We start from the raw sequence: 17283 nt of genomic DNA on the forward strand, positions 1-17283 counted from the left end.
TCAGCCCACCAAGCCGGGACCGCTCCCCCCTGCCGTTCCGGGCACCACAGTTAATCCATAAATCAGATGAGAATATTATTTTCCTGACTCCCGCGGAAAGAACCTTCTTATGCAATTTGCTTTGCGCAGAGCTGCTGAAATGCCAAATAATATTAGCGTGGCAAAGCCGGGAAAGCTATTCCCCTGACACGCTGCTCCGGTCAGACGAGGATTAGCATGTTAAGTATTAAGCTCAGGTTTCAGAGATCTGCGTGTGCATGTTCAGTGGATGTGGCTCTGCCTGCATGCAGATAGCCTCCCGTATGGCGCTGTACACGAGTATGCCCTGTGCTGTGCATTCTGCTGTAATAAGAGGTTACTGATTGTAAGATTTGTAGAGATTATGATTGGTGTGTCATTCGGAATGTCATATTAATGGAAATTTGCAGGCGTAGCCTTATCTTGCCAACAAATTTATCCAAGAGATTGTCATTCCCTTCTCTGCCAAATCCACCGTCTGGGTGCTGACAGATTAACTATTCTGCCGCTGGAATCACTGGGGAAAGGGTTAAAAAGCCTATGGTGACCACTGAATAAACCACTCAATGATATTTATTAACGTTTAAGCAGAGATATCTATATGTATTTAGATATATATATCACAAATGCATGTAGCACACGTTCGTATATGTTGAGAAAAAAAATGTTTATTTTGTTAAAATGCTGTTTCCACGAAGTCATTCTTGCTGATTAGTTGGATTGGGGCACTTCAAACCTCCCATTCTTTTTTACTGAAACCTAATTGACATCAACTGCAACATTTTTGAGACAGTGTGGTGGATTGACTGCGTTGTACAAATGACTCCTATGTGCCTCTAACACCCCACCGCTAGGGATATATGTGAGCTTAAATCCTGTCCACATAGGGCCTCAGATCATATTATATACGACAAAACAGGTAGCCCTTTGATCAGGAAGTGCCAGGCATCTACGGGTCAATGCAACTCAAAAGGTGTCTCTGTTTCTGTGATGTTTGTGTGGGGACCTGAAGCACTGTGTATGTAGCCACTTCTGTCATATCACTGGCACAAGGTTAGCCTCCGTAGTCCCAAATTTGGTTGTTATGGAAACGGTATCAACTGCTGCCTGCTTTCCCAGCAAACAGAAGAGGGGAGGCAAATACAAGGTACAGGGGGGTAGCTCAGCAGACTAATTACTGCAGAGACAGCAGAAGACGGAGTGTGACAGAGCATTCAGGCAGTGTCAGTAAGCTCCCGAGACATTCAACATCACAAGACGATAAAGGACAGTGAGAAAGACGGAGGAAACAAGTCGAGATTATGGCTGTATTTTTTTTTTTTTACGTAATCCTAGAGGCAAGAAAGACATTGTTAACCCATTTTTTGACTGTGCTATAAGAAATGGGATGATTGGATACATCCATGTAGTGACAGCTTCCTGAAAACTCCCCTTTTTTTGCTGATACGCTAAATTGTTAAATCACTGCAATCACAAAAACACAAATATGGGGGTGAGGAGGAATACAGGAGCTTTACGCCAGACAAATGGTGCTGTCCTCATGGTCAGGCTGTCCTGTGAATGAAATACAACCCCATCAGATAGCTAAAAGATTAAAGAGGTGAAAAAGCCATGACATTCATTTTTCAAAAAAAAAGGCCAGATTTATCTTCATCACCTATCACTTTACTAACTCCTCTCTCTCAATCTGGTTGCCTGTTGCTCCAGATTTATTTCAAAATCCTGACTCTTACCTTCAAAGCTCTTCATAGCAGTTCCCCTGACTTACATATCCTCACTCATCTCTAAATACACTCCCACCCGGTGTCTCCGCTCATCCGATGATCTCCATCTGCCCTCTTGTCTGAATTGAAATTCTCATGCGCGCTTGCTAGATCTCTCAAGGGCTGCCCCTATCCTCTAGAATACTTATACTAACATCTCTGGTCCATCTCTGTCACTAGTACTTTGTGTAATACACTCTAACGCCCTCCTTACCTCTTGTTACTGTAAGTCGAATCGTTATGTTATAATAATATCATGTTTACACATTGTACAGCGCTCTAAGAATATGATGGGGCTATATAAAAAAATAAAATTAATTAATTATAATAAATAATTGTTATTATGACAAAATTAATGTCATATGGCCTTTCTTTCCATTTGAATGAATTTATCTGTGTACCATATCTCAGTAAGACAAAGGCAATACAGATAGTAAGAACACAGAGAACTCATCTCTTCAGCATATGCAAGTTTACTAAATTCTTTCAAGTTCCTTTGTAAAACGGTTTTGTTTATGAAGTGCCAGGTTGCCAATTAAGCTCAAAGATGTAGGTCAACCAGCTATTTATGTATTTTTCTAAAGGGTTAAAAACACAATCCAGAGGGCTCCTAAGAGAAAGTCAGACATATAATGCAATATATGTGATGGGGAAGCCTTATGATTCTCACTTACATGGTGGATTATGGGACATGGTAATGCAAGGAAAAGATCTGGAGGGGGTCATTACTTTCAAGCTTTTTTCCTGGGTACCCAACTAGGATGTGATCCTTCAAATAACACATCAGAAGACCCACAAACATGTCATTGCTCACCATTCCCTCCCACGTACTGATCTAGCTGTCTAAATGACACAAAATAATAGTGAATGAGATGCAATCTGAACAGTGGGCTGCCCACTCTGACTATTTAAAGAGGGGAAATCAGACCTTGGGGAGTCATGAGGAATAAAGACACAGGGGAAAAAACACTTTAATACACAGCAGATCACAGCCTCTCATTACTGCATCCCTTTGCTCTTTTCAAACCTTTCAAAAAGGAGCTACAGTCCTTTGAAAACAGCCCTAGGTAGCTGTAAAAAGCTATTCTATATGCCCTGCCAGGAAGATGCCAGCTCTTAAGACTGCCGAGCAATTTCTACCCCTGGGTAGTTGAGAGCTCATAAGCTGTATAGTCTCACAACGCTGATAACGTATTACCATTAAATAATAACGGTAATCACGCCGCTGATGTCTAAATGGCATAAGGAGAGGAAAAATAGAGCTGTCCATTTTAACCCATAGCACGCAGTATTGATGTAAAAAGTTTATTTGTCTGTAGCAGCCATGGAAGAAAGAAATGGTGCTTTCATTGTATGCATGCCTGACTGAACACATAATATTACTGTTTAGCCTCCTCGTAGCCGGTGATATTTTCCTCACTCTGGTACTCAGTAATTGGAGGTACTGTGACTTTAAACAGCATCTCATATACACAGGTTTGGGTGACAACCTGAAGCCCTTCTGATACTGTCCATAATAACCCCTTTCACCATAACAGGATCAGTTGAGTGCTCTTTCCACTAGCTGTATACACAGACCGTTCTGAAGAGAGTGTGTGAGGACTGGACTTAGAAGGCACGGGAGTTTGGCTGGTTTTTATTGTTTATTTATTAAAGTTGTAGGTCTCATCTTGCATTATTTCAGCAGCATTAAGATTGTCTTATTAGGCCAACATTTAATAAAAGAAAGCCCAACAAGTTCCAGCGCTCTGGTGCAGCATATACACCAATCAGACAAAACATTATGACCACTGATAATCTTGTTATCATGCCACCTGTCAGTGGGTGGGCACATTTCAAGCAAACAAGCAAACTTTTGTGTTAGAAGCAGGAAAAATGGGCAAGCGTAAGGATCTGAGTGACTATGGCAAGGGACAAATTGTGATGGCTAGACCTAGATCTTGGACACAAATTTGGGGCATCTGTATTTTAGGAGTTGGTTTTGTGTGCGTGTGTTACTCTATATCAGTGAGGAATTACAGTAGCCCAGACACTTGCTGTAAAGGTTAGATGTATCACACATGATACAAAGAGTTACTGCTTCAATTCCCATCTTTGGTCTTTGAGTGGTTATATGCATATATTATCTTTCATAGTTGGTGCGTATGAATATATGTGATTTAGGACGAGGCAGGCATCATATGTCCAGACAAAAATCTCCGGCCATCCAGTGGTGTGATGGTAAGGTCTGTTGCCTCCGATAGGTTTCGGTGCTGGTTCGATTCCCCATGGGCCCCAGGGCAGCCATTTGGTAGCGTTAACGATTCAGTTCTGTATGGCTCTGTGCAACCATTCTAAGGTCATACGTTACTCTGAGCGTAAAAAAAAATATATGTGCGCAGCAATATTATATATATATATATTTTACAGCTGTGATACGTCGATGGCGGCATAAAAGGCCAGGCGCACTTCCGACTGGTTCTCATCCCCTTTCAATCCGACTCACATACCACCGTTCATACTCATACACATTCATGCACCATACACACCACAACTGCTCGCAAGACCTCACAGTGATTTGAACCACAGGGATTTGCATGGTCAGTATTATACGCAAGCCACCCTTGTGGCAACCCAAATGTGCTCATCCACAATACTTATACTCAAATTCACCTACTCAAAAATCAGAATTTTAGACAGAGGCTTCACTGGGATCAGAACCAGGAAACTTCTGCATGGTGCGCAGTGCAACGAACGCATGCGCCACCCTTGGCACATACAAAACAAAAAATACTTGAATTCGCCCACTCTGAAAACATGGACAATTCACCTAACCTTTACGCCACCACAAGATTGAAGATGCAGTGTCTGCCGGCTCCATAGCTTCATTACTGCCTGAGGAAGGGACCTAACAACTTGGTCTCGAAAGCTCGCAATTAAACTCTCAGTTAGCCAATAAATGGTATCATTTTTACTATACTTTTCTCCGGCTCCATATATACTCAGATTCTCTGCTCTAAAAGCTTAGTGACGCACAAAACCACAGTAACGTAACCATGGGTTAGAACCAGCGATCGTTTGTACGTTAGAGAAGACACCTAACCATAAGGCCACAGCACGCGTTCCTTTCCAAATTTTGCTGTTACAGCAGAACGTCATGTATGCTGCCTGGCTGAACACACAGAGTTCTCCTACATCACCCAGCAAACGCCTACCCGTGTGTGACATATATCAGGGGAGTCCTGCACAGTCTTGGCTCAGATGAACCGGAGCAGCAAGAGGAGGTGAATGCAAACCCGAGGCGTCAAACCGCCACCAAAAGGAAAACTGTCACGGCTATAAGCTCATCTCCTGAATAATTTGATGCATTTCATTTGCTTTGGCTTTTGTTCTCTTGTAGAACAGCTGTGACGCACTGCACAAGGACAACCTGGTACACAGCCCAGTACTCACTATATGGCACCAGGACACAATAAAATATTAAAGTCCTTCCAGGCTCTTGAAAATAAGAGTACTTCCTGATGATTATTTCCCACCCTCTGAAAGATTTAAATATTCTTTCGTAGAGAATGGCAGGAGCAGAGGTGGGCCCAGGCTACGCAATGTAACAATTTACTAAAATGGTATTAAATACCTCATTATTAAAGAGAAGAAAATGTAAACCCTTTAAGTGCTAGAATGATGTACAAGGGTTAATGAGGTTGCTGAAAGGAGAGGTGTTCTTCCTGGCATAGTGTGAAGACAATGACAAAGACATTGGAAAATAAGGACTTCACAGGACAGCAGGAACACTCAAGTTAAACCCTATATAGATGCCATTAACTTAATCTTCAGTGATTACGGGAGATTAAATGTTTAGTCTCTTCAATCAAGAACATCTGCAAGAACACCCCCTCAATTACTAAAAGCATCCTAATGGCTTAGTATCTCATGCCCTATCACACCTATAGAGCCCCTGCTTTAAGACGCTTCATCTCGCTATCATCAATCTTCTTGTGGCACATGTGTTAAGGATAGACATACCTGTGACACTCCAATCTGCTTAATGAGTAGTATTACCCCTGAGTGGGGGTAAGCAGCCACTTCATTAGAAGCTGCATTGCCTTCAGTTAGAATTCCATTCACTCCGCAACGTTCACCCATTTCTCTGCTATAAACTTTCTACAATCACCTTATAAGCAAAATTACTCAGCAGAACTAACTGTGTCTACAGAGACACTATAGATTAGAGGTCAGGGGGCTTGCGGCACTCATAAAGGAGATTATCAGACTCTGAAGGAGATTCCCAGACACAATGATTTCCATTTTAGGCAGCGAATGCCAAGCCAAGAAAATGACAGAATCCTGCATCCCGAGCCGAGGGAAAATGACCCCACTGTTTACACAGGAGAGATAGGAGGAAAATCAGCCTGGCAGGAGAGAATATTTTTGGTTTACCAAAACTCTCTTAACCGGTCTTTTAAGCCTGTTTAAGGGCTTGAGCACAGGTTCTTTAGTGGTCAATGCCTTTCTAAAGTCACTGTCATGTAAATAATATATCATTGCAGTCTCACATGTGGTGAGGTATATGACTACTTAATAATACTTAAACCAAACCCCGTATTTAAAGTAGATTTCCCAATCCGTTTTTAAACGTGCCGTTGTACAATGGCACAAAAAAAGCAAAAGTGAATGTCATATGGACAAGAAGTAGAATATAATATCATCACAACCCTTAAACCCAAGTGTCAAATAGGTGCTCTATACACCCCTGTAACATAACAAAGAATGCATACATATATATACAGCACAGTCCTGCAGTAAGTACATGTAGCGTGAACGCTACATTATAAGTACACGGAAGCATTTGTTATGTGTGAAAGTCTGCATATGACTCCACAGCCCTTGTCAATTTACACAGTGCTGAAGTATATCCCAGCTTTAATTAACCCATCTCCCCTCTCCCATGTTTTCTGGATGCGCCACATACCTCACTATGTATCATTGTATCAACTTTAAAAATATAAGTAGTTTAATTGTGCTCATATGTGTATAACAAACCAGGTGGGGATTATCACCAAAACTACTAAGGAGAGGTCCTCAGTTTTGATATTAGAATTCTAAATTTCCCCAATAAATGTAGTAATCCCAAAATGCTTCATAAATATACTTAAAATACCTTAAAACCTAATAAAAATACTCTATAACTGTGAGGAAGCAAAGCTTCCAATTCCTTTAAGTGTCACTGGATAGCATATTTCACTGTCCTTTGAAGCTCTTAAGGGTGCAAAGCAGGTGCGGCGACTTGGAAAGCACATTAAAGAAATTCAGATATGGAAAAAGAATGTGATTTTATCACTAAATTTTGAAATTTAGTTTCTTCAATACAAAAGAACATTTGCATTTTGGAAAATTATCCTAGGATATTGCACAGCATCCATGCCGTTTCCACTGATAATAAAATGGTGAGAATTATTTTGACTCCCCTAAATTAGTTTGTAGACCGCAGACACAGTAACTAATATTCTTTTTTCACAATGTCACTGCTACAGCAGAGAAACAGTCACAAAAGGCTCATTTGAAACACAAGGACTAGATTTGCAGCAAAGATACTGTAAGAAAAGGGTTAATTTGTGTCGATAACCACAATGTCTTTGCTTAACAGACATTTCCGGAAAAGGCTGCCTTTGAAAGATCAAGAGTGCATCGAGGGCAAAAAGCACCACATACATAACCGAAACTCTTATCTCAAAGACAGCCTTTAGTTTAGTTTTTCCTCTTAATAAAAAAAAACTTAAAAAAAATGTGTCAGAAGCCTCAATGTGCTGCCGATTTTCACACCAACAAGCCTGGTTAATCCAGTCTCTGCTGTTGAAGACAGTGCGCCTGTCATTAATGTCAACTAAATAAGACAATGAGGTGAATTCCACATAAGCATAATAGCAATAACCATAAACTGCCTGATCCACCTATTTTGTTTTGGTATATGGAAGTAAACCATTTACCCATCACCAATAAAGTACCAGTGGGAGAACTGTAACTCAAAAGGTTTTTTTTTTCTTCTCCCAATATCAGCAAATTCGTCAGCTTTCGTACACCATTAGCTACCCCTCCTGCAATAACCCCCGATTGTAGGGATAGCGGTACTTTACTAGCCTGTCGTCCTAAGCAACATCAAAAGATGTATACCGCTAGCAATCCATGTCTCAGTTGACATAACGATGACTGGTCCCTAGAGAAGCGGCCACAGAACATTTATACCTGCAAGTAATGCACAGTTTGTGTGTATTGACCATGTATCAAAAGCTGAGCTCTGAGAACGAACTGATATCCAGCAATACGAAGGGGCAAGTATTACATCATTTTAGCGTTGGGTAACCAAAAACAGTACTTTGAAATGCAGAAAATCACGTTTAACAAGTGCTTGTAACAATGTAACAATCCACACTTATTCTCAGTGAATGGAAAACCGGGGATAGATATTTTGCAAAGCCGTTGCAGGAGAAACCCAAGTTATATCTATTATTTTGGAGACAGAAGGGTTAATTATGGGGTCAGTTCACAACAACAAATATGTCAACTGAGGGTTAAGCACATGTCACAGAGTGAGCGATCATACACCTCCCAGTGGCAGAACTCACTAATCCTCAGTGCGTTTAGGGAGAAGGTGAGAAAAGAGGATATAAGGCTACCCAGGATACACTTACAGGGACCCCAGTAATGAGGGTCTTGTATCCGTGAGAGGTACTTGCCCAGCCATGTGAATCTGCAGAAAGAAGTGCATTCATTCACCTTTCTTTAGAGAAGTGTGCCAGCTTTTTAAATGAAACACAGACCACCACTCAGACAAAGAAGGGACATGCAACATCCATCTAATGGATTACCACGTAAGCCAGGGAGCTCAAGTTGAAAGCAACCGCTAACTCCCGGTAAGCGTTACAGAGGTCTGCAGTGTTCTGCTTTCATCTTTAACACTTACAGAGACAGAGGTTAAGACATTAGACTGTTCGTACACTGCATTACCCACCAATACCATGTCAATAGATTGAGACTTTCCAAACCCGTAAAAAAATTAACATTTTAAAAGGAAAACAATGTATGCTTCTGTCCCTTACCTGGCAAGTAGTAAAGCGGCGGTTTTATTCCAAACATGATTTTCTTTTTTTTGGTAAAATTGAATTAAGACAAGAAAATTTACAGTCCCATAATGTGCAGGAAAGCGATACAGGGATGTGGCATGATTTAGAAGGACCGGGGAGAATCTGGAGCCGATTGTCTGTCCAGAAGGAAACCGAAGTACGGCTGCTCTGCTAACTCCAATCTGCTGCTGTTCTTCCGCGTTTTCAGCCTCCCAGCCCAGAAATGCAAATAATTACAAAAAAGAGAGAGAGACAGACAGAGGGAGAAAAAAATGCAGGGAGGGACAGAAGGCGTGTTCAGAGCTTTTAAGACTCCTCTTTTAAGAATCAGTGGTTCAGTAATCTTCTTCTCAGAGAGTCAGGCAGCAATCCACCCCCTACCTCTCCACTGAGTAATTTGAATGTCAAGGGCAAGGGTCAATGGATGTTTCTAATAGGGCATGGTACTTAGGATCAGAAGGGAGAAATAAATAAAAAGGCAGAGGGGAAATTATTTTTTCTTGTTGTCAGGGTAAAAGCATCTATTGTTTTCTCATGGTTTCCGCTTTTATTCTTCAAGTAAAATAGATAAGGAATTACATAAAAAAAAGGGAAAGGGTAATATTGGAAAAGTGTCACCCTATAGTCTTTGGACCAAAAGAACAAAGTCCACCCATGTCTTCTACTCATGGGTTTAGATCCCTGTCTTTCTATGCTGCCCCTGCTAGTGAATAAGAGAGATAGCAAGTAGCAGGAAGAGGAGAAAGAGTGGAGAAAGACACCAGCTTACCCAGGCTACAATAATAGAGGGATGGAATAGAAGAATTCTACAAGGAGGAGAAGGAGAGCGAGTGGTGCACACCCTTCACCATGGAAGAATTGTTATTGGCAAGTTGGAATTCTGGTTCATTGACATGGGATTCGTGTGTACATGAGAGGCAGAGCGTACACAGCAGGTATCCACAGAATGAAAACAACAGCAGCAGAATACACAGGATTAGACTCTGCTGCTAGAATACAGGCGCTTGCCTTGTGATGCTTTGCTTACCAGCAGTGTAATGGTTAAAGACTTTCCGATGCAGCAGTGGATGTAGTACATTGCAAATCAAAGCGCACTGAAAGGGTAAAAACACTCCTACTGAGAATATGTTGAGTAAAGGGTTACAAGGCAGCCCCTGACCCAGATATTTTCCATTACCGGGCATTGAACGAACTGATAAACGTTGCTCCTGTGAACGTCATAATGAGATAAGGTAGCACGGTTTATGCCTCAGAGTATCAACATTTCCCACCCAGTCTGTGACAGGCCAGGTATATGGGGGCAATAAAACGCTTGGTGTCAGGAGCTGGTATCCCAGTAGCTGCTTCAGAAGGCAAAGTGTCAAAAGGTGACAGTAACAGTTACGCTTTGTGTGTTTTGGGTGTAAACACAACAGACGCGTCTGGAGAGTTTGCTACAGAGCTGCACGCCCATGATCTCCAGTCCGGTATAATGAGTACCACGTGCCTACTGCCTGCCATGTAGCCTGGTACACAGGATTCATACTCCTTTAACCCCTTTACTGCAAGGGAGGCTTACAATGCATCTGACAGTGGTGCAGGGAAAGGGCACTCAAACTGGGGTAATGTAGGCTCACTACACCTGATATCTTCGCTTGAAAGGGTTTAAGAAGGTACAGCTTGGTTGACAAGCAAGGTTAGGTGACCTGTTTGTTTTATGGATGTATTTTCACACCCAGAGTGAGGAAGCACTGAGCTTGTTATTTCTGCTCTGAACCACATCCTGTATTAAGTGTCCTTGTCCTGGCTGCTTTCACTTACTGAATGAGTATCTACCTCCACTAACTGACTATGCGCAGGAGAGGTCTTCACAGAAAGATAAGTTGCTTGATATGGAGCAGAGAGAAACTCATTGCACCCATAAAACACTCTTAAGAATACAACCACCTGGCTTCTGAACATGTGATTACCGCCTAATACATACAGACGGCCTCTAGCCAACCCACGCTCATAGCTACCTACTACTGGTCCAGCAGAGCAACAGGACAGCACCTCGTGGAGCCCCAACTATACCCTCATTCTTCCAAGAACCAAGATTACAAAGAAGGGAAAACCGGAGACCATTGGAGTTCCCATCTGAGGATCATGTGATCAACATGGACATATGCATAGCATGTTGGGAACCAGAACAGAACACAAGCTTTAATGAATGCACAGTTGAGTGCTCTGTCGGATTCCGCTCCCCAGACTGCTATATAACATTATGTATTTAGTGTATAATATGAGTAATATTTACATTTTTGAAAATGCTGCACAGATGGACAGCATGGTATACAGTATGTAAAATGATATTCAGGCATGAAGTATATGTACTATATAGTCTATCTCGCTACATGTAACACGGTGTATTATTTCATGCACACCTAGTTCTTCGGGGTTTCATTTGCTCCAGTATATAATTTTATTTCCAGTAACACAGGCTTGACATTTACAGATGATGGCGTTTGTCCGCTCTTTTGCTCATGTAGTTATGAGCACCTTTCACCCTGATGTAGAAGACGTGGCCTTCGAGCGATTATAACGGCCCCTTGACTCTCGTGACACCGGCTCCAAGGCAGCGTGCGTGTGACAGCTGGAGCACAGTGTGTACAAGTGGATTTGCTGGCACCAATTTCACAGCTAGGATGTGTCTGTGTACACAGAAGGTTTACTGAGGACACACAATAAAGCCAGCAAGGTTCTTCAGCAATTCTGACATGGAGATGAACACTGACCCCTATTCAGAGACTTTAACCCATTTGTACCCCCTAAGCGATTACTGCATCAAACTCTTGGGTTCCAAAGGTTTGCACAAACACCACGCATTCTTCTTCCGTTAAAAGGGTTTAAACTAGAGCTGGAATCAGTGTGGCTTTCTCTGGCCGAAGCCACTTCCTTTGTCAGCAAGGCATGATATTGATAAAACCTTGCTGCCTTTAACCTATTAATTCACAGAGAATTCAGCCCCACACACACACTTCCCCCTCAACGCAAGAGACAAAGCAAACAAATCATAGGGGAAAAAAGGATGGTAGAAAAAGGGGTTTTATCTGAAGCAAGAGTATCATCATGTCCTAATTAGCCATAGACCTCATTTTTTATTCATGAACCTCAGGGTAACAGAGCGAGAGACTGTGTGTAGAGTGCATGTTACTTCCGTGTCTGTGTCATTGAGTTTTTCGTAATGGGTATATACCTGGGAACACACACGGCTTCATTATCTGTGTTGATCTCAGCTCATTAAATGTTATTTCCATTTGTCTATAATTATATCTGGGTGTTAACTTAAACATAATTACAGAATGCTAATGAAACCTCCCTTTTGATAGCAATAAAGGAAAAAAGGCCAAGTTTATATTTCATGCAGAGATAAGGCTGTTTTAAAGCAGAATTTGATATATCCAAGTACAATGCAATTAATTTAAGAGGCTCCTGACCTATATGCATCACCTGCTATATGCTTTAACTAGTAATATACTATACTAGTTTGTATACCAAAAATAAAAATACTGAAATGCACTAGTCATAATGCCCCATATGCCTTTGCCCCTCCCAAGCTAGTTCCCATTCAGGAGATGTGTTCAACCAAACACATTTCCTTTCATATTATACATGTAGCTTTGGTCAACAGTGCTGACTCAGCAAAATCCTTCTGGCGGTGGTCTTTTAGACATGAAAAGATTTCAATGGCAGTACTTTCCTGCCACTGACTGGCTGCTTCATGCAGCCAACCAGTGGTGACATTCATTAAGCTACAGAGGAGGAGAGCAACTGCAGAGCTGCAGCTTCTTCCCTCAAGTTCCCTCACAATTTTCAGAATGCATATTAAATCACTCACTGGGGTAGGGCCACACAAGGAGCACTTTAATATGAATTCTTTTGTGGGGCTGTCAGGGAAAACATTTATCGGTATGTCTTTGCTCATAGCAAGGCTGGATTTGGTTAGGCAAATGTAGAGATGACTTGGCTTATGACAGTGATGAGCAAACAGCCTTTGGAGTTAACTCCTTGCTTTGCATTGTCTTACTTGGTCTCCTCACATCTGGCCTTTAAAAACAAGCCTCATTTCCATAGAAACAATAAAAAAGCAAACAGATTGGAGTCCCACCTCTTCCCCTCTCGTCCTGGCCAGAACTGTCCTCTAATTACAGGTTTATTGCCTGTACGGCTGCTGTGTAATGACATGTTTGCAAATTAATTTTTACGGCTGCTGCCATTATCATATACAGTAGAGGAGGCCTGACCATTAATTAGCTCGGTTGTATGTTTAATCCTGGGAAATTAAGGAGGACCGTAAAAAGAATGCCAACAGGAAGCAGATGCAAGGAAAATGCTTATCACAATTCTACAATCAGGAACTAAGTGGTGAGCTCTTCTGCGGAATTAACCCTTTGGCAAAGCTCTGTTATGCACGTGGCTTTGCCACAGACAGGATGCTTGCTTTGCAGGCGCTGCCCAAGTATCATGCAGGGGAGAAAAAGCCCTTAAATTTGCACAAAATTCATTATGCCATTACTGTTTGGTGAAGCATATTATTATCATCATGCTGCTATCATAGCAGTCCGCTATTTCATTTTCTAAACAATTAAACCACAAGCCTTGTAATGCAAAGGTTGCCTTTACATCCCTGCTTTCGACTTTGTTCCTTTGGATCCTTTGAGATTACCCAGTTTGAAACCATTAAAGCTGAAACTGGGGTGACCAGTAAATAGACAGGTGCCCTGCTATCCTTTGCACTAAACATGTTTAGAGACATAAATCAGTGAGTGCCAGTGAAGCATCTGATTCCTGTGTTGTTGGGTACCTATATGTCCTTTTGTATTCGCATAAATAGGGTTATCTGTAAAAATGTGGCTTATTAGAAGCCATGAGTGCTGGAGCTGTGATCTATGTGTACCTGTGATCTATGTGAAAGACACCTATTTACAATACTGGTGTGTTACTGCACCATGCAGAGCCATAGCTAGCTCATTTTGCACCCGAGACAAGAATGGAAAATTGTGCCTCCCAACAGAGGTTATTTTATTTACACTGCCCTTACACACTGTCTTTACACACACCTGCCCATAAACACACATATACACATACACTGTCCTTACACACAACTGTACATAAACACACATACACTGCCCTTACACACACCTGCCCATAAACATTTATATACTGGCCTTACACAAGCCTGCCCATACACGCGTGTATACACATACACTGCCCTCACACATACATATACACACACCAGCTTACAATCATACGAATACCTACACTGCTGTTACAAACACAATGCCCATACACATACACAATGCCCATACACACACCAGCTTACAAACACACACATATATTATACACATACACTGCCCTTACACACTGCCTTTCCACACACCTGCCCATTAACACACATACACATACACTGCCTTTACACACACCTGCCCATACACACTGCCTTTACACACACATGCCCATAAACACACACATACACCCCTGCCTTTACACACACATATACACACACAACAGCTTACAAACACACATATACACAGCCCTTACATCCCTTTCTCCCCGTCTCTGTTCCATCATCTTCTATCTTCCATCCTGTCATGGGAGCGCAAGGTCTGTCACTCCAGGCATCTGCTTTAATGCTCCCTCTTCACTATGCGCCGGCTATTGATGCAGAGTGCCGGGGTGACGTCATATCCCAGAGGTCTGCATCATTCGCTGGTGCATAGTTATTAGACCTTGCGCTCCCTAATGTTGGGCCGGTTATAGGGGATTTGTGATCTCCCCAAACAGCCCTGCTCATCGGGCGCGCACTGCCCACGGGGGGCACCCAATGAGCAGGGCTGGTTGGGGTGAACACAATCGTGCAGCTGACTCACCCCCTCCCCTAAAGATACGCTACTGTTTTTTTATGGACTTTGTGGTGAATCACCAAGGGTCTCCTAGAACGCTGGGCCCTTGGGCAACTGTCCAGGGTGCCTAATGCGTTTGGATGGCAAACTTAGTGTTAGGCTGGTTAGAGAGATCCATGATCTCCCCAACCAGTCTTGGTCTCTCTCTCTCGCCTCACCCTTCCTACGGCCCTGGCACCATGGTATCCATGTGGGCTAAGCAACTGAACATTATCAACCTGTCCATGGCAGATTTCCATACCCTTCCAGCCTTTTCATCCTTTCTTCCTATAATGAATACATTAGCGTCTCATTGCTCTCACCATCCTCCAGCTCCCTTAATAAATCAAATAATGGCCCGTTTTTAACAAGCGTTGTTCAGTTTGACACTTACTGCTGTATTTCAAATGTTGCAGGTCAGGGCACAAGTGCCAGGGAACTCACATGTACTACCGATGGATTTCATAAGCCAAACGAGCAACACAATTTATTCATAGAAAGAAAATCATTAACCTTAACCAAAGCAACACATTGTTGTTTGTATAGTTTTAAATGTCTAGCAGAGATAGGATTATCTGTGTTTGCACACACAGACACCAAGAGCAACAATGAATAACCAGCTGTGGTATATATTCCCAGATCTGTAATCTGTTGGATACATTGCACACACATGTTCTAGCTCAGATATGTTAGGTAAACAGGTAGAAGAGTGTATACAGATGTTGACCTGTCAAACACCTGCACAGTTCTATATGCTTGGTGGAAATCCACACCACTAGAACCCATTTCTAGAATACCCAAGGCGCTTGTAGCAACTGCTCAGAGCACAGTACAAAGCAACAATTTATCAACAGCATTTGAAACAAACCGATACGAACATGCAAACACTGGCCCTGGCACGTCATATTTCTCTCCAGGCATTCCCCTTATATTTCCAATGTCCACACTTAGTCTCTACACCTATATATGTTCTCCATTTGGTGACAACATTTTCCTAGATTTCTTGCGTTAAAATAAAGTATATTCCGAGTATATTTTCTGTTTTCTCTTTCCTGGCTGCTTTCACAAGTTTTCAGGAATGTAGCCAACTCAGACCACCCTTAAATAAAGGATTTAATGTTTATCACTCACAGGAATACAATCTATGTACCAGCTGTTCTTACAAAGCACACATCATGCCAATAAATCCCATTGTTATTTGCGGTGCGTATTTGCATATGGGGACCCATGACAACGTTTGTCTCCCCCACACGTGTGGGGCAGTGTTGGGACACACACAATGATTGAAGAAGGAATTGGTAGATGGTTAGCATCAGCTGCTTTGATTAACAAATGTCTAACTACTCAAAGAAAGTAGAAGGGGAACGATAAGGACAGGAACAGCCATCTATTTGAAACATCAGAGCTAAAATATAATGAGGGGGAATTTTCCTTAATTTCAGGTTTCTGGGGTAAGATTTTTTCTGTGTACTGGTAACTTACTTCTAGACTTCTAGGAATGCTCGGTAAAGAGATTGTAAAAGCATATTTTCTTCGTTGTAAATGAAGTACAGCCTACTCTTATGTGATTTTTGCTTTTCATGGCCCCTTTCATACTTAGTATTGCATTGGATTATGTACATGAGCAATGGAGGGAGCCAGGGATCAGGTTCTCGAGAATGCATGGATGTGAATCAAGCCCTGGATCTCTCCTTTGCTCTAATAATGTCTACAAGCAGAGAGGACAGTCTGTTGGCAGCAGTTTCAGTAGTAGTTGATAATAACGTGGTTCACCAATGTATGCTGCCTCTTTATTTCATGTTAAGGAAATTAATATCCTCAATAAATGCTATACTTTGTCTACGTAGTGTATCCTATATGATCAACATGGCTAGCACCCCTAGCCAAGCAAGCTAGCAACTAAATATGTAAGCACCTTGAAGTAGAAAGCGTATTACGTTGATTTACATTGCTTATGGTCCTATAATAAATAGTAAATGTACTTGTTGTGGAATTGCCACTAACTGTACCTTGTGCAATGCTCGACACCATGAAAATACCACGTCAACTAGGATTTGACAGTGTATGTGTACAACCACAGAAAGAAGATAAAACTGCCATGGACAAGGAAGATAAATAATTCCTGCTGAAAAAAAGTAGTGAGAGGTGACTATCAGTGTGTGAGAGGGACATCACACCCATCCTCTTGGCCTGAACTAGGAGGCAACAGGAAGAGTGAGATGAGCGGCACTCGGCAGACAAGATGCAAGACCTCTGGAGCAGATAAACCTGGAAAAAGAAGGCAAGGAAGAGCTAAACTCATTAAGCCATGCACCTCATGCTGACTGGGCAAATGCAGAGGCTTTTATTGCATCACAGGTTTTCATTTGCAGTTATTCTAAGCTTATCTTTCTTACATCCTTTGCAGCCACAAACAGACCATTCCGCCTGCTGGCCAAGATATCCCCGTGTGAACAGCAAGCTGCCCCTGCTGCTGATCAGAGACAGAGGTCAAACACCACAGAC

General features: G+C 42.0%; 1 protein-coding gene across 3 annotated transcripts in view; it reads right to left on the reverse strand.

Moving 5' to 3' along the window:
• Positions 1 to 17283, reverse strand: part of GSE1 (Gse1 coiled-coil protein) — a 150958-nt gene that overhangs the window by 40651 nt on the left and 93024 nt on the right. The window contains exon 1 of one of the 3 annotated variants that reach the window (XM_053448282.1): positions 8855 to 9331. The exons of the other annotated variants lie outside the window; for them this stretch is intronic. Coding sequence (XP_053304257.1) covers positions 8855 to 8891 — 37 coding nt within the window. The 5' untranslated portion in view covers positions 8892 to 9331. Of the gene's footprint in view, positions 1 to 8854; positions 9332 to 17283 lie in introns of those variants that run through there. 3 annotated transcript variants of the gene reach the window in all.

This window comes from Spea bombifrons, chromosome 10, assembly GCF_027358695.1.
Source record: "Spea bombifrons isolate aSpeBom1 chromosome 10, aSpeBom1.2.pri, whole genome shotgun sequence".
NCBI lineage: Eukaryota > Metazoa > Chordata > Amphibia > Anura > Pelobatidae > Spea > Spea bombifrons.